The sequence below is a fragment of the Ambystoma mexicanum genome, chromosome 11 (genome assembly GCF_040938575.1).
Source record: "Ambystoma mexicanum isolate Mex_15411 chromosome 11, UKY_AmexF1_1, whole genome shotgun sequence".
Classification (NCBI taxonomy): Eukaryota; Metazoa; Chordata; class Amphibia; order Caudata; family Ambystomatidae; genus Ambystoma; species Ambystoma mexicanum.
Genome location: NC_090934.1, coordinates 98,049,281 through 98,074,791, shown reverse-complemented (window position 1 = coordinate 98,074,791; position 25,511 = coordinate 98,049,281). Strand labels below are relative to the sequence as shown.

The 25,511-nt window shown below is 47.5% G+C and overlaps 1 protein-coding gene across 4 annotated transcripts in view; it reads right to left on the bottom strand.

Annotated features, from left to right (window-relative positions):
• The window catches only part of MAP7D1 (MAP7 domain containing 1), a 382,583-nt gene that overhangs the window by 42,328 nt on the left and 314,744 nt on the right, over positions 1-25,511 (bottom strand). For all 4 annotated transcript variants that reach the window (XM_069622620.1, XM_069622618.1, XM_069622619.1 and 1 more), the window contains 3 exons: positions 23,656-23,789; positions 16,228-16,580; positions 13,493-13,721 (listed from right to left, as the gene is read on the bottom strand). In XM_069622620.1, the coding sequence (XP_069478721.1) occupies positions 13,493-13,721; positions 16,228-16,580; positions 23,656-23,789 (716 nt within the window). The remainder of the gene's footprint in view (positions 1-13,492; positions 13,722-16,227; positions 16,581-23,655; positions 23,790-25,511) is intronic.

The window sequence follows — 25,511 nt, the reverse complement described above, 5'->3', positions numbered from 1 at the left end:
TCGGATGGAAGCCTAAAAGCCAAGACTCGCTGAGAATCTCAGACCAATTGGAGGGTCTTAAAAAAGCTTTGCATTTTATTGTCTTGCATGATGTGAAGTGAAACACAATTTCTTGATGTATAAGCGCCTTACAAATGCACAATAAAATAAATGTGCCTTCCCACAAAATCGAAAATACAGCATTACAGAAGTCAACTTTGTTTGTAAAAAGATGGTTTTACTTTGTAACATACTCTTAGACACGTTTGACACCATGTGATCAAGACTAACTGCATACATTTTCAAAGCAAAAAGCAAAGTGTTTTTGCTAAAAATAAATAAATTGCACTGCTGGTCTTAACAACCCAATATTCCAACTTCTCTAAGAAAAATAAAGTTCAAAGAAACTTCATTAGTCACTAGTTTCTAAATCTTAAAGCTATAGTAATTGCAGCCTGTAGCAGACAAAGAGGGGTATTCATGGAGGTGATTTTTGGGCGTGGTGGCATCTTTAATAGGTCAGGGTGACATTTTCCCCAGCTTCGAAGTGCATATGCAGTCCCCATCAGTCAACAGTGACCAAGTCGGGATTTGACTTGTGATAATGGACCCGATTACCCCAATTTGCCTGCTAAAAACTAGTGGTCAACCAAATTGGAGAGTTAAGTATTCGGCTGAATATCTGATAATTGGACAAGTATTCGGCCGGAGCCGAATACTGAGCCGAATAGGTGCCATTTTAATAAATAGTTACGTAGACGAGAAACATGTTGTAAATTAAAAACAGACTTGAAACTATGTATATCCATTCTTTATTTCATTTCTTTGTTGTCTAGGGATGTTTGTATAAACCCTGAAAGGAATACACTATCAGCAAATAAACTATTAAATAACAGCACAATTTGTATTTTTGTGCAATCATAGGTGTTTGGTGGGCAAAGCCCAGGTAACTAAGACTACTTCAAAAAGTATATTATGCATGCAATCACTGAGGGGAGACTGGGATGGGTCTACTTGTACTTTCAAATAGTCCTTTTGGGCCTTCCCCTTCCTTGCACTGAAACACAAACGGAGGGGCTACATCAATTAGCACCCGGCTGACTGCTGAAGTGCTGCAGAATACAAACCTTTGGAATGCTAAAGCCATGCTTTTCATCTGTGGGACTGAGTGGGTGAGGCCTGTGAAAAATGTCTTTATTAATAGATAGTATTTTATTTCAGGTGGGGTATGTTTGTAGTGTTTTGGGGCTTGATAAAAGACAGACAAAAATATCTAGGTAATGCTGAGTCCATGGTTCTTGGCCGACCCTTCGATGAAGGGTAGTGCTGATTTTCTGATCTTTAATTGGCATGTGCATGTTTATTTTACTTGTTTCACTTGTACCTCCATTTGGTCCAACGCTTCTAAATTATAAATGCACATCTCCTCATTTATTGATTTATTTTTACATTTGTGACATCGCCCAGACCCGAGGGTATCAGAGCGTTAAATACATAGATAAGCACAGCGTTAATATAGATAGCGGATGGTGGTATCAGTAGCCAGGCAAAGTGTTTCTCAAATTTGTCAAACAACCAGGCTTTTAGTCGTTTAACGTAATGTAGGATTGGTCATTCCTAAGGCGTGCAGGTAAGGAGTTGCAAAGACAGAGCCAGGACATCAAAACTGGCCCCACCTTATCTTTTCCTCTTGAAACGAGGGGTGACCAGCAACAAGCTGATGCTACATCTTAGGTCTTGAGGGGGGCAGTTCTTAAGATAGCGGGGTGCAACCTTGTAGAGACATCGGTGAGCAATAGTCTGTTTTAAAGAGGAGTCGTGCTTTGATGAGAAGCCAATGAGACAAGTGTCTAGATTCTGTGAGGTAATCTGAACGTTTTAAACCCTGGGCTGCTTGAAGTGCTTTGTTCTGTAGTAGTTGAAAATGCCCATGAGTAAGAGGTTACAATAATCCAGTTTTGATAGCATAAGAGCTTGGGCGAGTTTTTGGCAGTTGTCAGGTGAGAGGAATTGCCTACTCAGCGAGATGAGCCTTGCAGTATAATGCAGTGGAGGAGGCAAGTGAGCTGATGTGCCTAGTCATGGAGGGGTCAGCTTCAAGGTGGAATCCCAAGGATTTGATAGGTTCAGGACAGGGGTGGTGGTGTCGTCAATGCAGAAAGAAGAAAATGGGGTGCTAAGGTGTTTGAGATGGTGCGAAGAACCCACAATGAGGCGCTCTAGTTTTCTCATCATTCAGGCATAGGTTGCGAGTAGACAATTTTGGATTGTACTATATACGGAGTTGATGGTGATAGAGTCATGGATGGGAGCGATTGCCTGAGATGGGGATGACCATGTGCGCATCATCCGCAAAGTTAGTATAGATGATTTTTCTAGAATCAAGGAGATCAAAAAGAGGTTTTGTGTAAGTGTTCTATAGTGTGGGCGAGAGACAAGATCCGTGCGGGACCCCTAGAGGGGCTGGAATGGGCTCAGCAGCCGAGTCCCCAATGAATACTCGGGTAGTGCGCTCATTGAGAAGAGTGTTTATCCAGGCAGTGGCTTCAGGAGAGAAATGGAAATGTTCTACGAGCTGCTGGTAGAGAATGTTCTCAACAAGATCAAAACGCAGCCAAGAGATCTAGTAAGAGGAGGATGGCAAGGTTGCACGAGTCACAGTCCTTGGATTTTTAAATCCAACAGGGCAGGTACGGGGCTGGGTTTAGGAGGAAACTGGATTGTCTGATGCCGAGAAGTGGTGTTGCTCCTGAAATTGTTGCACTTGGATATAGGTGAGACGATCCAGAAAGTAAAGTAGGAATGGGACGATGGTGATGGGCCGGTAGTTGGTGGGGATGGATGGTTTCTTAAGGAGTGCTAAAATCCAGGCAGCTTGCATACTGGCAGGTACTGTGCTAGTAGAGAAGGAAGCATAGTCCAATTCAGTGAGGATTGGTGCGAACGTGGGAGTGCAAAGCTTACCTAAGTAGGCAGGGCAGTGGTCACCTTTACAATTAGCAGGTTCGAGTGACTGGATAGTGGTGGTCACATGCTCTAACGTGACTTGGTAGAAAGAGAACGGGGAGGTGGTAAGGAGCAAGTCCCTGTGGGTTGGTCTGGAGTGTTGGGCGAAGGCGCTTTGGTTGCAAGTAGGGATTTTTTAGCATTGATTTAAGTCAGAAGTGGGTCTATTTTAAGAGAGAGGGCATCTTGAATCTTTGTATACCAGGCTATGTCCGCTTGGGAGCCAACAATGGGCGTTACCAGCTCCAGGGATGGAAAACAATGGTCTTGTATTGGAACTGGCATTAGCAATTCTAACAGTGTAGGAGTTTGCATTGAAAGCTAGTCATAAAATGCAGTTGTGAATGTAGCGAGGTTGCTAGTGAGGGGTGCCTTTTAGTAAGATGTTCTAGGGATCTCGTGGTCCTGCCGAGGGTCACTATTTCGTCCGTAAACCAAGTATTGTGTGGTTTGGGAATTTTGCTTTTAATAGGCGCATGGAGGTAGAGGGTCGGATGCAGCCAGGCATGGCATTGGCCAGCCAAGTCAAGAGGAGTGGGGTTGGGGGTCAGAGTACAGAAACTGAGAAGCTGAAAGAGAAGGCTTTAGGATCCTGGTGCGTAAGATTGCGGGTATCGCAAACTAGTATTGGATTCGGTTTAGTGGCTGGAAGTTTGTGGGGCTTGGACAGGAGAGCTGAAACTGGATGAGGAGGTGGTCCGACCAAAGGACTGGGTCAACAACTGAGATGTTGATGGTCACGTTGGCTGTTAGAATCCAGTCCAGGGTGCGCCCTCTAGAGTGTGTGGGTACGTCAATGAATTGGTTGAAGTTCATATCGCTAAGAGCTGATGTGAACAGCAAAGCTTTATGATCTTGGGCGTCTTTGTAGCCTAGGTTGAGGTCTTCCATGAGGATACGTTTAGTCAAGGGTTTCATGAAAGGGGTGGGGAGAAGTAAGAAGTCAATGTCGGGTGGCTAGAAGCTGGCTACCTGTAGGCAAAAATCAGGTTAATTGTGGTTTGAGGGTGAGAGATTGGCAAGCAGCATCTTGTAACCTGGGGTGGTGGGTAGGATGCACGGCCTGATCTGCAGACAGGATTTGGAAATGATGGCTACGCCACCTCCAACGGCATTAAGTTGGTCTGTCCTATGAATGGTGTAGTTAGGAGGTAGAGCCAGGGAGCCAGAGGGTTTGTGGAGCCAGGATTCAGTGATGGCAAATATGTTTAAATCGTGCTTAAGGATGCGATTGTGGATGTTTATGAGCACCCAAGGATCTAACATTAATTAGGGCCACTTTATGTCCTGTGAATATTTAGAGGGGGGGGTGAGATAGGCATCACATGGGAGTTGCTGAGGTTTGTGAGCAGGATGTGGAGACGGGGAGAAGAGGAGGGTGGCTAGAGTAGACTGTCAGGTGGGGGAGTGGGTGTAGTGGTGAGGTGGTAGCTTCTGGCGGGGAGTCTGTGTAGGCGGCAAGGTCCCAGATGGGGGCGAGTGGCACCAGGTTGCGCAATGTGCAGGTTGCAGGCATACACATAAGGTAGTTTGTGTATGCTTGAGTGCATAGGAGACTGTGTGGTGGTGGTAAGGGAGTGACATAGCCGAGTAGCGTGATAAAGATGGCTGGAGACCAATGCGTGCACGCTTGGTAACATCAAATGCAGATGGAGGACTTGTGGCAGTTCAGTGGTGGTAGAAGGATGAGAACAGGAATCACGAGATGGGCTAGGTGAGCAGGGCTGACGTCTTGGCACAAGGTTGGGGAAGCCGAGTAAATGCGGGAGAAATGTAGTGGGAGTGGAGACTGTGGTAAACGATTTGTTGGCTGCAGGAGGCAGAAGGCTAGAGGCTGACACACTATGCATGTGAAGCATCTTGCTAACGGGTGATTGAAAGCATGGTGGTTTGTTCGAGTGTGCTTAGGTGAGTAAGGCATCCCCAGATCAGAGGGGCCCTGGATCAGCATGGAAGGGCGATGATGGGGTAAAAGAGGGTGACGAAGAGGGGGGGGGGAGGTAGTGTGGCAGAGAGCAGGACAGGGAACTGGGCCATTGGTGACTAGGATATGGACCAATAGAGTGGAGATGACAGGAATACAATTACATTTTCCAAGATATTAGCAAAATAATATGTATTTTACATATAAGCAATGAATACTTCACATAACATAAGCAATGAATACTTGCTGATGATTCTAATATGTATTTGCAAAGGCTCATCCTATAAACACCTTTTCCCCCCATCATACATCATTCATACCCAACTCATGCCTACCATCTTAATTATCACCTATTTTGAAAAAAAGGGGGGGGTAGTGGTTATCCCCAAATGTCCCCAATTTTTGAAAAATAAAGTCCAGCACTCATGTTTTTTTAAGCTGTGGTCCTCTGTGTTATTACAGGGGGTTGCTTGTCTACACGTGTTTCGGTTGTAGTTCATAGGCGGTAATTGTCTCGCCTCGATATTCTTAGCCAACCTTCATCAGGATGAAAAAAAAACAACTGTCCACTGTGAGTTGTCTCTTGATAGGATGGGTGAGCCTTTCAACCTCTCCACTTCAAGTGAGCGGACCGTGACTTGATAGAAGGGGAAGGCATCCCAGTATTAGGTAGGTCTGTGCGGTAATATATCTGATGATTGTTTGTATATACCTATCTTGTATATCTCCTCTTTAGGTCAGGCTGCCTTGATGCAAACACTGAGGTAGGACATACGGTAGTAGACTGGTACAGAATGGGTGGTTAGTGGTCCCTCTCCCATCGTGAAAAGCAGTACTGTATGGCCACATGGGTAACTTACACACAGGCAACAGATGAAGGCAGCTGTCAGTCTGGCATTCAATATTTGCAGCATTGACCTGTGCTCAATCAAATAGCGACTTTCTTGCTCTTCTGTATTCAATAAATGTAGTGTTTACTTGAATTCGAGGACCATTACTTATTGAGATTGAGAGGCTCACCCATCCTATCAAGAGACACCTCACAGTGGACAGTTGTTTTTTTTCCTCCCGATAAATGCAAGCAACACCCTGAAATAACACAGAGGGCCACATCTTAAAAAATAAACACAAGAGTGCTGGACTTTATTTTTCAAAAATTGGTGTTGACATTTGGGGATAACCACTACTCCCCTCCCCCCTTTTTTCAAAATAGGTGATAATTAAGATGGTATGCATTATGTATGATGGAAAAAGTTGTTTATAGGATGAGCCTTTGTAAATGCATATGAAAATCATCAGAAAGTATTCATTTCATATGTTATGAGAAGTATTCATTGCTTATGTGTGTAATAAATATTATATTTTGCTAATACCTTGGAAAATTGAATTATATTCCTGTCATTCCCCCTCTATTGGTGAATAGAGTACCTTTTTGTATGTATACTTACCTGGAGGATCATAGATAATATCCAGGCACCCTTATTTTTTATCAGACCATTGGGGACTAGTGCATGGAGGTAACCCTGGTACAGAGGGGTGACCGGTTACTCTGCCTGGGGAGTTACATGTCTCTGTGGCGTTAAACACGGATTCCATCAAATGCTGCAATGTAGTAGGGATGCTGGTGAGATGGCCATGGGGAGTGGAGAAAGAAGGGCACGGAGCAAGGTATCTGGGTGTGCCACATAGGTAGGAGAACACGCTGGGAGTCACAGAGTGATCCAGACAAGCAAAAAGCTGCCCCCCTCCTCCTCTCCACACATGTGTTTGTGTTTGGTGTAAGCAAGGGGTGGCATTTCAGTGGAAAGTATGTTGAAAAGCCCAATTCTGGCCCTGGATGCCTGGTTTTGTTGGTGATGATAAATCTGACAATTTATGACCTTTTAGAAAATATTTGTTAAGATTAGTTAACTCTACCTACTATACCGCGATAACCATGATATACCGTCATTTGGCAAGAAGGTTATTGTACCGTCGTAAAACTAATACCGTGACACCCCTAGTCTGGACAGGGGCGGGGAGCCGATACGGAAGGTACCGGAGATTCCTTGTCTTTATTACACAGATATCCCTCTTTTTTTACTTTCTAATGTTGGGAGGAATATTTCTGCTGCCACAGACTAGGGCATTTTTGAAGAAAAAAAACAAAAAAGATAGCCAAGTTCTTTAGCAGCATATATCAGATTTCCTCTATTTAAAGGGGCTCATTTTGGGAACATGAGAAAGATGGTGGGCAGGAATTGTGACCTATGTTTTGTTATTATAAGCACATCTCTGCCGCAGTCACACTTCCCACTGAGCTGTCCTACTTGCTTCATAACTTTAGCCTGCAGGGCTATTTTACTCAGAGTCTGGAACTTACTGGTATCCCTGCAACAGCTATATTAATCCACTTAATTATATCATTTGGATTGGGAATTGGTGGGATTGGAACCCATAACTTTCAGATTTCTCACACAGGTCATCAGCAAACCAATAAGCACCTAAAGAAAATACAATTTCCAATCGCGACTTCATGAACTACTGTTTCTTTTTCTCTTCCGGAAGGCAGGCAGCAGAAGCAGCAGCATAATCCTGTAGCTCCTGGCCCTCTCCAGCTATTGATTATATTAGATTATGAATTCAAAGAAAAAGACTGATTAAGCTGAAACCCCGATCCCCAAGAAGTCCAAGCCAGCTTCAGAGATGGGTGAAGTTCCTAGCACTCAGGATATCTATTCATTGCTTCTGAAAATGGCTCAAGATTTGGGAAAAGTGGCTCAAGATGTGGGAGATGTTAAATCTTCCATGGATGACCTCTCCCTGAAGGTCTCCCAATTGGACACCCGGGTTTCTGTCTTAGAAAGCGCCTCTACCTCTGTCTACAGAAATTGCAGGAGGTTTTAGGGCAAACAGCCTGAAAGATGAAGTACAGAAGGGAAGAGAGAAGAGCTTGGAACTGGACTTAAAAATTAGAAGCAGAAACCGGAGAATGGTCGGGCTTCAGGAAAATGCCAATGAAGACTTGTGACACCTGGTGATGGAAATACTGAAGTCCTGCTATTGGCCCAAATGATATATATAGATAATGTGGCCAGAGTGGGCAGGAGCTCTGGCCCAAAGGCTAGACAGATTTTGATTTCACTTGTGAATACTAGGATAAAAAGAAGACATCCTGAGAGCTGCAAGAAACAAAGGGAGTGCCCGCTTCAAAAGGTAACCAGATTTTTGTATATTCGGATTATACTAAAGAGACTATTGATCAGGACGTCTTTTAAAGAAGCCAATGATCTATCAGAGTGGTGGGTGTAAAGGCATTTTTAAACAGAGCCAATCTGCTAACTCTAGCTCTTCCAGGTGGTAATACGAGTACATCTGATCCTAAAGGAGCTATGAGCTGGCTGGAGCCTTTGAAAGATAAAAGGTCTGAGATCCATTAATGTTGTTTAACTTTGTCCCCACAAGCTATGTACTATAGTCCTGATTTTTTACTTCCTTCAATGTTATATGTATTTTCTTTTTTGATGGAAATGGTGCCGACACATGAATTCAGTTAAACGAATTAACATTTTAAAAATGGCTTACTGGGTCCGTGAATCGCTCTACGAATGCTTCTCGAAGGGAGTTTAAAGTAAAGTGAAGAACCCTCCGGCGTGCCCTGTACGTGCATGAGCTGACTTCGTGTAGAAACATAATGCGGGTGTGTTTCTGGAATCGGGGGCTCGGAGAATCTCCTTCCGCATCGGGGAGCTGTTGAATAAACCATCGCTGTCCCGGGGATGTTTCCCGACAGCAGTGATCGGAATTACAGCAGAACAGAGCACCTAATCTGGCGGAACTATGCATGGGACCTGGCTATTTTCAACACACTCCGCTTAATTGGCGGCGAGCAGCTGAACATACACTATGCGGGGTTCCTTGGACTGCACTGCGACCTGATGTGCCTGGCTCCCCGCGACATGTGCTTGATCCGTTTCTGATATGGCTCTTGTTCTCAACCTTGCGAAGCACGATGCTTTATTGCAAAGCTACCAGAAGAAAGCGACCCTTTTTCACTGAACATGGCTGCTGCTCGGATCCATGTTAGTATCATTCCCGACAGGGGGGTCGCATGTGCGACTTGCCTTTTGCAGCTAATCGGTTCATTCATTTTAATCCATGACTTGCTGGACCTCGTCTATGTTCTTGAGAGACCGGTCATGTGAGGGTTCTAGGCTATTAGAGAGTTTTAACATCTCCTATGCCACTCATAGTTTGGTGATTGTGTTTGTTGCGCCATGCGGTACATTGGTTATTGAAGGAGAGGGTCTGATGTTTCGGACGAACCAATGTCTGATCGAGGCTGTGAAGAGCACACAGGGCTTTGCTTCCCTGGTAAGGCAAAGTGCTCCCCGGAAACCTGCAAGGGGTATAAGCGCCGCCATGATGTTGCGCTGTTCCACACAGCGTTAGTGTAATATTAATATATGTATGGATCGCAAGGTGTTTCGTATTGGTTTATGTGACATTTTGCTTATTCCTTTGAAGTCTTATTTTGGCAGGCGATATAATTCATGGAATTTTATGCCTGTAACACGTATTTTATCGATTACAACCAGATATAAATAATCGTTCTCAAATGTCCCAATTAGGTCCCAGCTTTGAGATGCCTAAGGATTTAGTATATTACCCAAACTGGTTTTTATTTCTTTTTTTATTTTATTCAGAATAAGTCCAAAACCTTTGCGGGGTAAGCAGCATGAAGGTCATGTCACAGCCCATTAGTCCTTTTGAAACAAACCGCGTATAATTCTACTTGAGGTACAGAGTGGATGAAATTACAGGCTCTGCTTCGAGTGTAGCTAGAGGTGTAAAGATGGGTATATATCGCCACCTAGAGGTCATTTACTTGCAACCGCCGTCTTCTGTATTTACTATGCTGTTTTGAAATCCAAACCGAATTACATTCTTAAAATGCATTCAGAAATATTACACCACAATTAGCGGGTGGTTGCAAACGACAAAGAAAATGTGTGATATATTTGTTTTTGGTTGTGGCATAACTCCGTATGATCAACACTTTCTCGCACTAGTTTCTAATGTTATGCTTGAGCCAATTAACAGGCATAATCTTCAACTCTATGTAGGATCAAAATTTGAGAAACAGCACAGGACTAATAGTTCAAAATATGAACACACTGACCTTAGTCTTCCCATATATATTTTTTTATTACGGTTACTTCTGGCAGTTATTGTTTTGACATCTGATATTATATATCCTTATTTATATGGATAATGGGGTACGATTTATTATTGGGTTAATGTGGGGGGACATTGCAGAAATCTGGGGCTATTGTGTTTGAGTTTACATGCTGCAGCAAAGAGAGAGGTGCTATATCATGAAATGCATTAATACAATGAGAATGCGATGTGAATAATATGTTGATGTGAAGATTTTGATGTTCTCAGAATTCCCACACAGACCAGCCTAAGAAGTTTAAAATGTTCAGTATTGTCAATTGGATGAATATTAATAAACGTCTGCAAAACTTTGGGGTTCTGTGATGGATGCAATAACTGGGGACAAAGTTCGAATGAGAGATTTCATAGTATTTACATAAAATATAAATTGAGTTCTATTTTATTTAGGAGAGGTGTCCAGGACACTGGACTGTTAGAATGTTTTATTCAGTTTGCTACGTTAGGCTGTGGTTTGAGTCTTGCTTCTGTTTCAGAGGGGGTGGGGTTCACTTTTATTAGTTTATTATTGAGTTTGATTGAGGTGGGTGTCAATGTACAGTTGTGCTTGAGGATGGATGGTGACTTTACACGCAGCTAACAGCAGATGTGAACACTAATGGTGTACGTTCTGAATGCTTTGTTTTGAGGAGAGGAACAAGACAGGAATGCCCCCTTTCACCCTTCTTGTTCGTTATTGCGATAGAGCCGCTGGCTGTAGCACTTGGACAAGATCCAAGGGTGCTTGGATTGTCGTGCTGGGGACAACAAAAGTTATGGTTGTTTGCTGACGACTTGCTTTTGGTTCCAAGGGACCTACAACGGTCTTTACCGGCGCTTACGGACATTGTATCAACGTTTCATTTATCCTCGGGCTACAAAATTAATTGGACTAAATCAGAAGTTTTGCCCCGGGTGCTTAGTTGTGATAAAACGTTTGTTACTGACTTAGGGTTCAGGTGGTGTTCAAACTGTTTGAGGTATTTGGGGATCTGGATTACACCCAAGATCGCAGATTTGGTTCACTCAAACCTGAAGGTGGTTTGTTCTGACTTTGGAGCCGATTTGGAAGGATGGGGTTTGTTACATCTATCGCTATGGGGTAAGGTGAACGCTTTGAAGATGGTCTCGGCCCCGAAGATTAATTAGGTCTTCTGCATGATCCCCATGACCATAAATGCTACAAACTGGACTGAATTGGATAGATTGCTTTAGGCATTCCTTTGGGACAAAAAACAAAAAAATTCCCAGGCTAAAGTTGTGGAAGTTGCGAGTACCTTTGGCGAAGGGTGGGCTGGGAATACCTAATTTTAGAGCCTACCACCGAGCATTCATGTACAACTTTATAGTCCCTTTCCTTAGTGCTACTCCTGATGAAGGGGTGCCGGCAGAAACTAGCTATAGTGGGCCACTGATGCCGAGAGCGATTTTGACCTCGGTTTCTAGAAAAGGCTGCGTGAAAGACCCTTTGATTGCATGTTTGAGAAATTTGTGGAGAAAGCTGAATGCATTTTTGGGGAAAGATGCATATACAGATTCTGGTGCTTCAGTACGGATGAATCCTTCTATTACGATTGAGGGTAAGGAGGTCTTCTGGCCTGGATGGTTTCTAGGTGGTGTTCGATGGATTTCTGATCTTTTTATGGACGGGAGGTGAATGATAGGTAGAGAAGTACAGATGGGGTTTGCTATTCAGAATTTGAAGGCGTCTGACTACAGAAAACGTAAGAGTGCTATCGGAGAGATTGATCTTGTAGCAAGGCTACATCTAGACTTCTTTACGAGGAAGGGGTTGGCGGGGGGGAGGGAGTTTGGCTAGTCGAGCTTACAATATTAGGGAGGAATGGGGTAGAAGACTTTGTTCTGAAATCACAGTGGATCTGTGGACGCGTATGTGTGAAAATGTCCGGATGTGCTCTCTGGGATTTACAGAGAGATCACGATAGATTAACATTTTGAATAGGGTCTTTGGACCCCTGAAAGATTGTGGAAGAGGGGTCTACGAGAAAATTGATTGTTGGACATGTGGCCATGAAAAAGGTACCTTTGAGCACATGATGTGGGAATGTAGGAAGGTGAGAGTCTTATGGAGGGAAATGGGTACAATTTGTGAAAAGGTGCTTGCAAAGAAGATATTTGACTTCAAAACATTGGTTTTAGGAAGCGATGAAATCTTAGAGGACCTTACTCAATGTCAGAAAAAATGGCTATTTAGAGGGGCTATGATAGGGAAGAAAATCATCTCGAGTAATTGGAAGTCTGATACCATCTTGGAGATGGGGGTGTGGATCTCAGATATGCATGTCCTAGCTGATATGGAACAAGTACTGTACAGAAAATAGGGGAAGCATGCGTTATTTGAAAAGATCTGGGGAAAGTTCATCTCTATGTACTAACATATTATATGTGAACGTGAACATTGGGGATTGGGGATTTGGGGGAGGGTGAGATGGGAGAGGAAATTAATTTTAGACAGGGGTATATCATTAATTATATATAGTTGTACTGTTTATTTGGTTTGCTTGATATGGTCCCAAGATTGATTCATTCTATATAGTTCTGTATTGGTAAATGTAAATAAAGAGTAAAAAAAAAAAAAAAAGGAAAAAAAAAGAAAACTTATAATACTGTTCCAGCTCAACAGCTTTCAACTGGGAAGACCAGTGATGCATTACAAATATTGAGTTTCTCTTCAGCTCCACCCTCCTCAGTAAACCACCAGATGAAAGTCCGTCTGACCAGCACATGAAGGGCAGGGAGTTGGTTTGCACTTTGACACCTCTGCACTCAATCAAAAAAGTGACAGCAGCATTTGTTTAATGATCCTTTTAAAAGATAAACATGACATGCCTGAATGATTCCATGCATGCAGTAAAAGCAGCACTTAATGTATTTTGGAGAGGAAACTATTCAGCTTCGAGTGATAATTAAGTATTTGGACAAAGCCGAATATCACATTTTAATTTGGAATTCAGCCGAATACGTACTAAGCTGAATTTGGGTACACCCCTACTAAAAGATGCTATCAATCACTGGAGACAGGGCAGAGTCTAGAAAGGCAGATTGATGACCTGCATACGACTTTACCCAATGTCGGAAGGATGAGAAATCCTCCCACGCCCGACTGATGCTTGCTACGTGCCAACAACTATGTTCTTCCAAACAGATTGTTTAAATGCGCTGGGACAAACGAACTGGAACAAAGTGCGATTCCCATTTCAGCCACATGATGGTGGCAAAAGACTGCAAACAAAATGATTCTCAACAATCAGTAATAAGGGGTGGCTCAAACTGCCAGGATTCTGCCACAGCTAGCTCCCACTCACTTAAAGTGCTGCATTCTCACTCAAAGCACCCACACTCCATGCACAGGTCACGGACACCTACCTGTCCCGTTGCTCCTGTTCTCGTCTCTCTTCCTCCTCCCGCTCACGCTGTTCGCGGGCTTGACGCCGTTTCTCTGCCAGGAGCCTAGCTGCCTCTTCCCGGTCTGTAGTGCCCGCCATAGGCTTGCTGGGAGATGGGGCAACCGAGGTAGTGGGAGCCAGGGTAGGCGTTGAGGCAGGGGCCGGTGGAGGAACAGGGGCCGGAGAAGCAGCTCGGATCGAAGTGGTCTCTGCGCCACAGGGAGATAATGAAGCAAGTTTGAGACAGTGCACTCATTGCCCACAAATGACCACTCCCTCCTAAAAGTACAAGTCGTGCTTTAAGACTTTAATAATGTGAACTTCTGCATTCTAAGGACAAAACCATGGCACACAGACCATGTCCACATGAACTTAAAACCGCTACAGAAAGTTATCTGGAGTGAGACTCCACATATAGAAAATATTCTCATAAACTGCAAAATAAAAACAGACATTTGAACAGGTCCAGATGTGCTATTTAAACAGGCATTCCAACGATGAGGATAGGATATAAAAAATAAACTTCTGTGGTCCCACAGCAAGTGGCAGTAGAGGCTTTCACAGGATGGTGTTGAAGATGTCAGTCCCCAGGCTTGAGCGTGCCATATAAACACAACTAAAGAGAACCAAGCTCATTGGGCGGTTAGCAAAGGTGCACCAGCTTATAAGTATTTTATATTTATTTACAGATTAGAAAGGAAGGAATTGGGCAGGAACAGGACGGAGCTGCGCCACGGCAAGAATTGTCTTGCCGGAGCGCTGTTCCATGGAGACACGAGGCCCAAACACCCAAGTTGAGGACACTCTCAGCCCCAGTCTCCTGAACGCGGTGCTTTGGAAATCGAGGCATGCGCCAATAGGCAACTGATTTACAAGCTGCACCTGACTTTCGTCCTTTGCTCACCCGTACCGCTGAATCCCGGATAGTAAAACTGTCCAAAGCTGTACATATGTATTGTACTTTGCACCCACTTCATGGTTATGGTCGGAATGGGTGCAGGAAATGTGCAGAATTGCATTGTTGGAGAGGGTCTTGTGGAAGAGGAAAACGTTTAATCTCTTTGAAGAGATCTGGTCCTATTTTATAGATTATTTATTATTTTTAATTTTGCAATGCACATATACACATTTTATGAGGCGCAACAAGACAAGGGGGGGGGGGGGGACAGGGAGGGCAAAAGGGTCCTACTAGACCTTGTGACATTTGGATCGTGCAAGTGCATGGGGGGGCATGGTAGGGTGAGTGCCGGTCGGGGCGGAAGGGCCCGTGAGAAAAGTGAGTGGCAGAGAAGGTCATGTGGACAGAGCCAGCAGAAAGCAGAGTGCAGGGGGAGGAAGGCTCACAAGCTAAGTGCGAGGTAAGGGCTCAAATGTGTAGGCCACACCAGGCTAGTGCGGGGTTCAAGGGGAGACCAAGTGCAGGGGAAGATTGGATGAAGGGGGGCCTGGCACCCTGCAAGAAACTGAAGGAACCAGGCAGCCAGTCAAGAGTCAGATGGGGACATTAGCAGGGGAGGGCGAGAGGAATCTTGAGAAGCTTCCGGAACTTTAGGTGGTCCAGCTCAAGTCTGAGAGGCCATTCCAGAGGGAGGCGCCTGCGGAGGAGAGAGATCTAACCCCACACTCTCTGCTCGGAGAAGCGTCAAATCTGCAGAGAGTTGAAACTAGAAGACCAAAGGGAACTAGCAGGGAGGTATTGAGAGAGAGAGTTGAATGTAGCAGTGTCCCAGGCCCAAGAAGGCCTTGTGGGTGATGCAGAGGGTCTTGAACTTGATCCACGCAGCAACCCGGAGCCAGTGGAAAGATTTTAGGGCTGGAGCGATGCGGTCCCTGGGCTAGAGGCCTAGGATACGTCGTACAGTCTTGTTCTGGATTAGTTGAAGGAGGCGAAGGGAGGATAATGGAAGATTGAGGTAGAGGCTGTTGCAGTTGTCCAGCCTGGAAAGGACCAGACATCTGAAAACAACTTTGGAACAGGTAACCGGGACATGCACGGGCCAATCGTAACAGCGCCAAATCCGCTCAGTTTACAGGCGGGTGATCTGAGACATGGGTGAGCAACGTAGGTTACGAGCAACATCAGGGAGTGCGGGTGAGTGATCTCGAGCGATACGGGCACACAACATAGGGTATGAGTCCGATCAGGGTGAGTGATCATAAGAGATACATGGGCGGGCAACGTAGGTTACAAGGTCCGTCAGGGTGGGGGGTGATTTTGAGCGACATGGGCAGGCAACGCAGGTTAGGGGTTACACCAGGGTGTGTAGTAGGGGCCACCTCTAACACTAGTAGGTGGAGATAGAGTCTAGTTTAAGGAGTTCAAGAGGTCCAGTTCAACACTCCAAACAGTCCTTGGGGTCGCGATGTGGCTCCTTCGACCAAGTCGCATTTCATGGCATTTGCCAAACCAGGTATACGAGTTTCTGGAAAGACTGTTTGAGCACTGCCAGAATCTAGCCAAACAATAGTTTCCTTTGTGTCTTCACAAACATGCTTTTGACCAAGAGGGTGCATATTATGGGTACATTGGTGGGGGTGGGGGGTAATGGATTTCGTTGCAAATCGGACACACCCTGGAGGTCGATGTAAGATTATATGCAGGGGGGTGCTCGGTCTTTGCCCAGGCGTGGCAACAAGACATGGTTTTTTTGTAGTCTAGTGAGCCATAGGAATCCAAGCGCCAGGGGATAGTAAAAAGGTGCCACCTGCTCTCACCTGAGGGTTTTTCCTTGACACGAGGGGCTCCTTCGCTCGTGCCTGGGACCTTGCCCGCCTCTGGCAGAGACGGCGAGGAGGCTCGCCCCTCCTTCTCGTCCACCTTCACCTCCTCTTTCCGCTCCTTCTCCTTGGCTTTGACTGGGGTGGCCTCAGTCCTTGCCTTCATCGGGCTGTCCTTCTCCCGCCGCTCATCCTTGGTCTTGTCGATTTTGGGTCGTGCCCTGGGGGACGGCTGAACATTTCTGGGCGATGGGGGCTTGTGTGACACAGCGGGTGAGGGGACTGAACCTGGGGAGGCCTGCCTCGGTTTTGGGGAGGATGGTGAAGATGGCCGATTTTTGACTCTTGCGCTGTTGGAAAAAATACACAAGTTAATTTCTAACGAACTTCTGCCAATACATTTTTCTCACACTAAATTAAAAAGACTTCAAAAGTCTTAAATGCAAAGAAAGCATCTGCAGTTAAGGTTTACCATTTTACTAACAATATTAATCTCCTGATGCCAAATAACATTGCACGCGTTCCCGGAATCCAAAATCCTGTCCTGGAATATTTTGGGAAAGTGCTGGGTGGTGGAGGTAAGCGACCAATGAGGGCTTCATCTAGTTTCAAAAACATTTATTCCACTGCTCTGACAGGATACCCCAAAAAGTTAACCTTTTAAACTTCTCAACGTCACTGGCAGGAGCCCCCATAAAAATGAAGCCTTAGAAGGGCACCCACAAGCACAGGGGCTCCATTTAAACAATATTTTCACACTGCTGAGACCCACCCACTTATCCCCAGGACGGACACTGCATGGACAGTGCCCTTCCGGACAAAATACCGCAGTGCTTACAATCCAAACACGCTTAGAAAGCAGATTCGCACAGATGACAGTTCCTCCTGGTTCTACAAGCACCAACAGAAGAGCACAACCTATATCTGGTGTCCAACCCAGGTAGGGAGTGCAGACTGCACCTTTCTCAGGTAAGGATGATTTTCTTAGGACAGCCGATGAAGGCCCCTCTCTCCAATCTCATCATATCCGAGTCATCACTCGCCGTGGACACCTTGCTTCACCCACTCCTCTTGGGATCGCCATGAGAAGTCGCTTATGTAATGGCAACTGCTTTGAATTGGTTAGGTTCTCTGCGGTAGCGAATACAGCGAGGGCCTTCTCGTTCACTAGTAGTCAAAGCGCACTGTGGCAGGTCTCGAGGCTCTCCCAGCTCCCCCATTGCCACTCCTTTAATGCCCATCAGGGGCCAGATTACAGAAACCTTGCACCGGTGCTAGTGCATAGCTGCATGGTATTAGCACTACAGCATATGGACGTTGCCCTTTCCAATGCAATAATCCCAGTGCGCACATTGCAAACACGCTTAGAAAGCGGACGCGCACAGATGCCAGTTCCTCCTGGTTCTACAAACACCAACAGAAGAGCACAACCTCCATCTGGTCTAAACTACGCAGCCCACTTTCTTACAGAGCCACGTCAGCACCTGGAGACCATGCAAATGGCAGCGGTGTGCGGTACAAGTCAACATAACAAGTAGGGGGATTACAGGCCCCAGTTCTGCAGGGAACATCCCGGAACTGGGCTCTCTGTCTGAAGGCCAGTGAGTTTTCTTCATTTAAAAGCCAGTCCTGGTTTTGGGAGAGGGTCGGATGGTCGCGTGGAGATTGCCAGCTGCGACTCAATGGAGGGCATAGATTCAGGCCAGTGGCTGTGCGGTCGGCAGGAATGAGTACGGTCTCGGATTGCAGGTGAAGCAACGAGACCGACGGCAATCGTTTCTTAGAAAGCGACTAAATGTCACAGTTCTACGATTGCAGAGTAGGCCTTAAAGCCAGACATCCGCCACCTGTAGATGGGCTCCAACAGGCGGGCAACAGCCACATGCATTAACAGAGTGCGCCACGGAGACGGCTTGAGGAATGGTTTCATACCCAGGCCTGGCATAGCAATCAGAGCTCATGGTCCTGCTCTTTGGAGTTCAGAGTCATAGATAAATCTGCACAGCTTACATGCAGGGAAGTTCAGTTCTGGCAGCCACTGACACACTGTAGTCCTACTTTTATGTTGATGGCATGTGGCACTCAACATCGGCTGTCCCCCCCCCCCCCCCCCCCCCCCGCAATAATGTGGAGAGGCTTTAAAAGGGCATGACATTTCATCCCAAGAACATGTGCAAGAGATGCGCAGGGATGTGAATGTTGGAAAAAAACAAAGCTCACGCTGACCAGTCCTTGCTTAAACTCATTGAATTGTATTTTGGATCCAACAGTACTTGCACAGACGTATTCGCCACCTCGGTCGGGCGACCGCTTGAGCGCATTTCCTGCCCCTACCCTCGTCCTGATAGCACTGTCCGCAAAAGGCCTAAACCCATTAGGGCCCGAGTGGGCCAGTGGAACTGCAGGCACCACGACGCCCCCAGACATTTCTGGAGGAGCTAGATTGGATCCTACAAAGGAAACCCTAAAATACTCATAAGAGCCATTTTTAGAGCAAGATAATCTTGGTGGAGCTAAACCGGACGACCATAAACAAAACAGTTTTCATATAACCAAAAAAAAAGTGTTAATTCCTGTATTAATAGCATGACTTTAGCTTCTCAAAAAAGGATGATTTGAACTACCCTTTTCCTTCATAAAGTTACAAGTATTTAATCTGGGTATGATCGAACTGTACAGCCCAGTTCCCAATGGTGCCAGGTGGTCGTGGCCCATTTCTCTTCACTCACGCAGACTCCAAGCGGTCCGCCTTTACTTTGCTCCATCCAACCAACTTCTACCTTAGCCACATCCGTTCCTAAATCAATGAACCGACCTTTAGCCACAGGGTAGGGCCGATCGCCCTCCAGCCTCGAAACTGGGCATAGCGATGCCTCTTCTGAAACTACCTCCCTGGATCCAACCAACGACCCATCGCTGGGCTTCCTTGGACCTCCACCATTTAGGGAAAAGATAGTCACAAGTTGGCTGCAGGCTTTGCTTTACCCTAGGGGGTCCCTGGATTTCGAATAATCTGGTTTCCAGCCCAAGTAGGGAGTTCAGAGGATGATATTCCTAGGACAGCCGATGAACGCCCCTCTCTCCCCCATCTCGTATCCGAGTCATCACTCGCCATGGACACCCTGCTCCACCCACTCCTCTTGGGTTGGCCATGAGAAGTCGCTTATGCAAGTCGCTTATGTAATGGCAACTGCTTTGGATTGGTTAGGTTCTCTGGGGAAGCGAGTACAGCTAGAGCCTTCTAATAATAATAATTAATAATAATAATAATAATAATAATAATTTCACTAGTAGTCAAACTGCACTCTGGGATGTCTCGAGGCTCTCCCAGCTCAACCATTGCCACTCCTTTAATGCCCATCAGGGGCTAGATTACAGAAACCTTGCACCGGTACAAGTGCAAAGCTGCACGGTATTAGCACTAGAGCAAAGTTTGCCACATTTTAAAAAACACTGCAACGGTTTAGAAATCATTGCACCATGACAAGTTCAGTTTGGCGTGTTACAAGCACTAGGGCAAACTTTGCCATAGTGCAAAATTAAGATCTTTTCACTGTATTTTTGCACAAGGGCAAACATGCTTATACAGTGTGGTATTACAACTAGGGCAAACTTTGCCCATCTGAAATAATGCATCACAAAAAGGTTTCACTAGGGCAACATTTTGCCCTTGTGGTTATGCCATGCCAAACTGCACTTATGATGCAATGTTTTTTTAAAAACAGGGCAAACTATTTGCCCAGTGCGAATAGCGTGCAACTTTGCACTTGCACAGTGCAAAGTTTCTGTAATCTGGCCCCTGGTTCCTTTACAGACATGTCTTAACGGCCTAGCTCTTTAGTACCATTGCTATGCAGAAGACACACACCATGATTGCAATGTCAAGGCTTCCCAGGCACCATAGGGAGTGGAGGAGAACGAGACGTCAACCTCAGACCTGCTAGACTGAGGCGGTGCTGCTGGGCCAGGCCTGCCTCAAGGACCGAGGCGGTCCTGCTGGGCCCAGGTCTTATCCCGTGTAACCCGGCCTGCCTCAGGGACCGAGGCGGTCCTGCTGGGCCCATGTCATATCCCGTGGAACCCGGCCTGCCTCAGGGACAGAGGCGGTCCTGCTGGGCCCATGTCTTATCCTGTGTAACTGAGAGGCGGTCCTGCTGGGCCCATGTCATATCCTGTGTAACTGAGGCGGTCCTGCTGGGCCCATGTCTTATCCTGTGTAACTGAGGCGGTCCTGCTGGGCCCATGTCATATCCTGTGTAACTGAGGCGGTCCTGCTGGGCCCATGTCATATCCTGTGTAACTGAGGCGGTCCTGCTGGGCCCATGTCATATCCTGTGTAACTGAGGCGGTCCTGCTGGGCCCATGTCATATCCTGTGTAACCCGGCCTGCCTCAGGGACCGAGGAGGTCCTGCTGGGCCCATGTCATATCCTGTGTAACTCGGCTTGCCTCGGGGACCAAGGCGGACTGAGGCGGTCCTGCTGGGCCCATGTCATATCCTGTGTAACTGAGGCGGTCCTGCTGGGCCCATGTCTTATCCTGTGTAACTGAGGCGGTCCTGCTGGGCCCATGTCATATCCTGTGTAACTGAGGCGGTCCTGCTGGGCCCATGTCATATCCTGTGTAACTGAGGCGGTCCTGCTGGGCCCATGTCATATCCTGTGTAACTGAGGCGGTCCTGCTGGGCCCATGTCATATCCTGTGTAACCCGGCCTGCCTCAGGGACCGAGGAGGTCCTGCTGGGCCCATGTCATATCCTGTGTAACTCGGCTTGCCTCGGGGACCAAGGCGGACTGAGGCGGTCCTGCTGGGCCCATGTCTTATCCTATGTAACCCGGCCTGCCTCAGGGACCGAGGAGGTCCTGCTGGGCCCATGTCTTATCCTATGTAACCCGGCTAGCCTCAGGGACCGAGGCGGTCCTGCTGGGCCCATGTCATATCCTGTGTAACCCGGCCTGCCTCAGGGACCGAGGCGGTCCTGCTGGGTCCATGTCATATCCTGTGTAACCCGGCCTGCCTCAGCGACCGAGGAGGTCCTGCTGGGCCCATGTCATATCCTGTGTAACTCGGCTTGCCTCGGGGACCAAGGCGGACTGAGGCGGTCCTGCTGGGCCCATGTCTTATCCTATGTAACCCGGCCTGCCTCAGGGACCGAGGAGGTCCTGCTGGGCCCATGTCTTATCCTATGTAACCCGGCTAGCCTCAGGGACCGAGGCGGTCCTGCTGGGCCCATGTCATATCCTGTGTAACCCGGCCTGCCACAGGGACAGAGGCGGTCCTGCTGGGCCCATGTCTTATCCTGTGTAACTGAGGCGGTCCTGCTGGGCCCATGTCATATCCTGTGTAACTGAGGCGGTCCTGCTGGGCCCATATCATATCCTGTGTAACTGAGGCGGTCCTGCTGGGCCCATGTCTTATCCTGTGTAACTGAGGCAGTCCTGCTGGGCCCATGTCATATCCTGTGTAACTGAGGCGGTCCTGCTGGGCCCATGTCATATCCTGTGTAACTGAGGCGGTCCTGCTGGGCCCATGTCATATCCTGTGTAACCCGGCTTGCCTCAGGGACCGAGGCGGTCCTGCTGGGCCCAGGTCATATCCTGTGTAACTCGGCTTGCCTCAGGGACCGAGGCGGTCCTGCTGGGCCCATGTCTTATCCTGTGTAACTGAGGCGGTCCTGCTGGGCCCATGTCATATCCTGTGTAACTGAGGCGGTCCTGCTGGGCCCATGTCATATCCTGTGTAACCTGGCCGGCCTCAGGGACCGAGGAGGTCCTGCTGGGCCCAGGTCATATCCTGTGTAACCCGGCCTGCCTCAGGGACCAAGGCGGTCCTGCTAGGCCCATGTCTTATCCTGTGTAACCCGGCTTGCCTCAGGGACAGAGGCGGTCCTGCTGGGCCCATGTCTTATCCTATGTAACCTGGCCTGCCTCAAGCCCGCCTGCTCTTCTGGATCATCTGTCCAGGCTTGCAGGAGTAAGCGGAGCTGCAGAGCTTAGCCTGAGATCACAGATCAATGCAGCTGTGAAAGTGGCCTTCTTCAGGACTCGCCATTTAAAAGACACTTCCATGCATCCTCAGCAACCTTCATCAGGTGGAGGTGGGCTGATTATGCAACATACGTCTTGGCTGGGATTCCCAGCTTCAGCTCGTCCAATCAGTCCCAGGTGCCATGGTGCGATCCTAAGTGTGACTCCGCCACCCTACTGTGCTGGCAGGTGCCCTAGCTGCCTGTACAGAGAGCAGTCCACCTTAAAAGAAGTCGCCTAGTGTGAAAACTGTGCGCATGGTGTGGCTGCCAGTAGGCCTCCCTGCCCTCCACGGACACCTGTGCGCTCCTGGGGTTTACTGGCGGGCGAGAGGCGAGCAAAGCTTCTCAGTTCAAGCCCCTGAGATTATGCAGGCATTTCCACAAGACGCGCCTCCTTTCCAACAGCAGTTCTGTTAGTAAGGAAAACAGTCCTCTCTGGAGATCTCCCTGCCCACCCCCACAAATGTCCTTGCTGGTCCAGAGGTTCGTTTGGCTGCTCTGTGCCTAGAGCGCAGGGAACTAAGTTTTCTCTGCAAGCCCTTCTGGGCAGTCTAGAAAGCACTAATCCAACTGATTGGGCAGGACTACGGGCACGACCACCACCGGGGGCAGGACTATGGGCACAGCAACCAATGGGGGCAGGACTACCTAAGGACAAGGGCACTAATCAAGGGGGCAACTGGTACAGCAACCAATAACAATAATTTGCATTTATATAGCGCTACGAACCCTCAGGCCTCTGAGCGCTGCTTATAATTACCCACGGCGTGTGGTGCGCGTTTATCAACCTCAAAAGGATGGGTTTGGCCCTGCCAGGATTGCTCTGCACGGATGTCAAAGCGAGCGCTCTACTCGCTGTGCTATCTGACTGGCAATGGGGCTGAAGTAGGATTACTGGCACAATAAACTCATTGGGTTAGGATTGCAATGGGGCTGAAGTAGGATTGTTGGCACAATAACTCGTGCTGTGAGCCTTACTAGCACAGTAACCTGATGAAATGGTTTAGCGTTGGCCGATTCCAGATGAGTTGTTCCAATCCCATATTCCTGTCCACACCCCCACCAATGTCGTTCGCAGGACTTGATGGCATCAAATGACAGCAACACATCCGGACCAACCATGCACAAGTATACACTTTCATATCAAGAACCACAAACAAACACCCCATCTTTCTGGAAACCCTGTGCTTCCATGTTCAGGCATTCCTCAAACATCCACACCTTAAGTCAACTCCTCTATGGCGCTGCCACGCATATTTGGGAGTCGGTCGTGCCACATCTTCCAGTTTTGCCACAAGGGAAAACCAGTGGCTGCTCATTTTTTCTGTACTCAAGCACGGAGAACGCCTCCAAACTAGGAGACGGCGTAACCGCACAAAGGCCCACCATCCCACTAACCTGATTTCCAGCGCAGCGGAGAGGCGGCTCTTGCTCCCCGGAGCAGACTGGCGCCGTTTCAGGATCTTCTCTTTGGCCAGAGCGTTCTTCTCTTTCTCGTTCTCTCGCTCCTTGTCCTTCTTCTCTTTCTTTTTCTTTAACAGGTGGAAGTGGGTGGGTGCAGAAGAGAGAGGAATAGGGTAGGGGGTCCCGGGTGAGACAGAAAATCATCAGTGACTAGGGCAAGCTAAAATGCGCCTACATTTCTTCTGCTGTGGCTGTATGACCTCCCCCCTTCTCCCACCCCCCCGCACCCCCACCCTCTCCCCAGCCCTCCTAAATCATTATCTCTGGATGCAGTGTGCAGAGACAAGGTACTGCAACCTGTGACCCCCGATGGTTCAGTCTGCCATGATCCCTCCTCATTGACTAAACTGGCTAGGGCTGGTGGGAGTTGTAGTCCCAAATATCAGGAGGGCCAATGGTTGCAGACTCCTAAATTTAGGAACAAGCAACACTAAGAAGGAGGCTCTTAAATCTGCCTGAAACATGCACATGTACTTTAAGTTACAGGTCGCTGGTTCCAATCATGCTAGAAGTGACCCAGCATCGCATCCTCTCGAGGGGGAGAATTAAGAATCCCAGATTCCCGTCACTGTGCCAAGAGGCTATTCAGTGTGTGGTAAGCACTAGATAACCAGACAATATTACTTGTACACCTGATCTCTTTCCGCTCATTTTGGGTCTGCTCTTTTGCCTTATAATGAGATTGCATTTAATTCTTGATGGTATAACTTCTTAGAACAAGAACAGATAAATGACAAAAAAAGGCAGCTAGACAGACGGTCACTTCCTGACCCAGCAAGAGCCTTCTCATCCATGCATGATCAGTTCGCCTTTAAAATGAGCTTAAATCGATGCGTTATTGTGAGTTATACTGCACTCCGCTGCCATTGTCATGGCCTCCAGGCGCTGGGATAGAGAGGGAAAGCGCTAGAGAGCTGTGATGTGCTGCGTGTGGCTTCAGTGGCTAAACTCAAAGTGTAGCTAAATGACTTAATAGTGAAGCGTTCTGGGGTACGGCAGGTGCCAGGGACAAAACACATGGAAGAGGAAAAAAAGCAAATCTACAAAACCTGAAGGCGTGATCTCACGGACTCCAATCGGTGTGTGTTCCTGAAGGCGTGAGCAAACAACCTTTAAGCTTTGTGTGTTCTTGAAGGCGTGATATCACAACCTTCAAGCAGTGTGTGTTCCTGAAGCTGTGATCTCACGGACTCCAAGCGGTGTGTTCTTGAAGGCGTGATCTCTCAACCTTCAAGCGGTGTGTGTTCCTGAAGGCGTGATCTCACAGTGTGTATTCCTGAAGGCGTGATCTCACGCACTTCAAGCGGTGCATGCTCATGAAGGCGTGATCTCACGCACTCCAAGCGGTGCATGCTCATGAAGGCGTGATCTCACGCACTTCAAGCGGTGCATTCTCATGAAGGCGTGATCTCACGCACTCCAAGCAGTGCATGCTCATGAAGGCGTGATCTCACGCACTCCAAGCAGTGCATGCTCATGAAGGCGTGATCTCACGGACTCCAAGCAGTGCGTGCTCATGCTTTACCGGCTGGGGACCTGACCGAGGCTGGTCTGAATTGTCGCTTTCCCTTCCCACATTCAACATTGTTCTACTCGGTCGCCTCTTGATTCTATCCTCGCCGTCAGGCGAGGGCTCGGCAGTCCCAGCATTGACCTACGAGGGTTGCATGTGGGCACATCTCGAGCCCATCGCATAGACACCTACCAACGGAACTTTCTATTGGCATCAATATTCTGTCACCCACCTATACCCGCCTCTCGTATTAGGCTGTAGGTACTGGATTACTGTT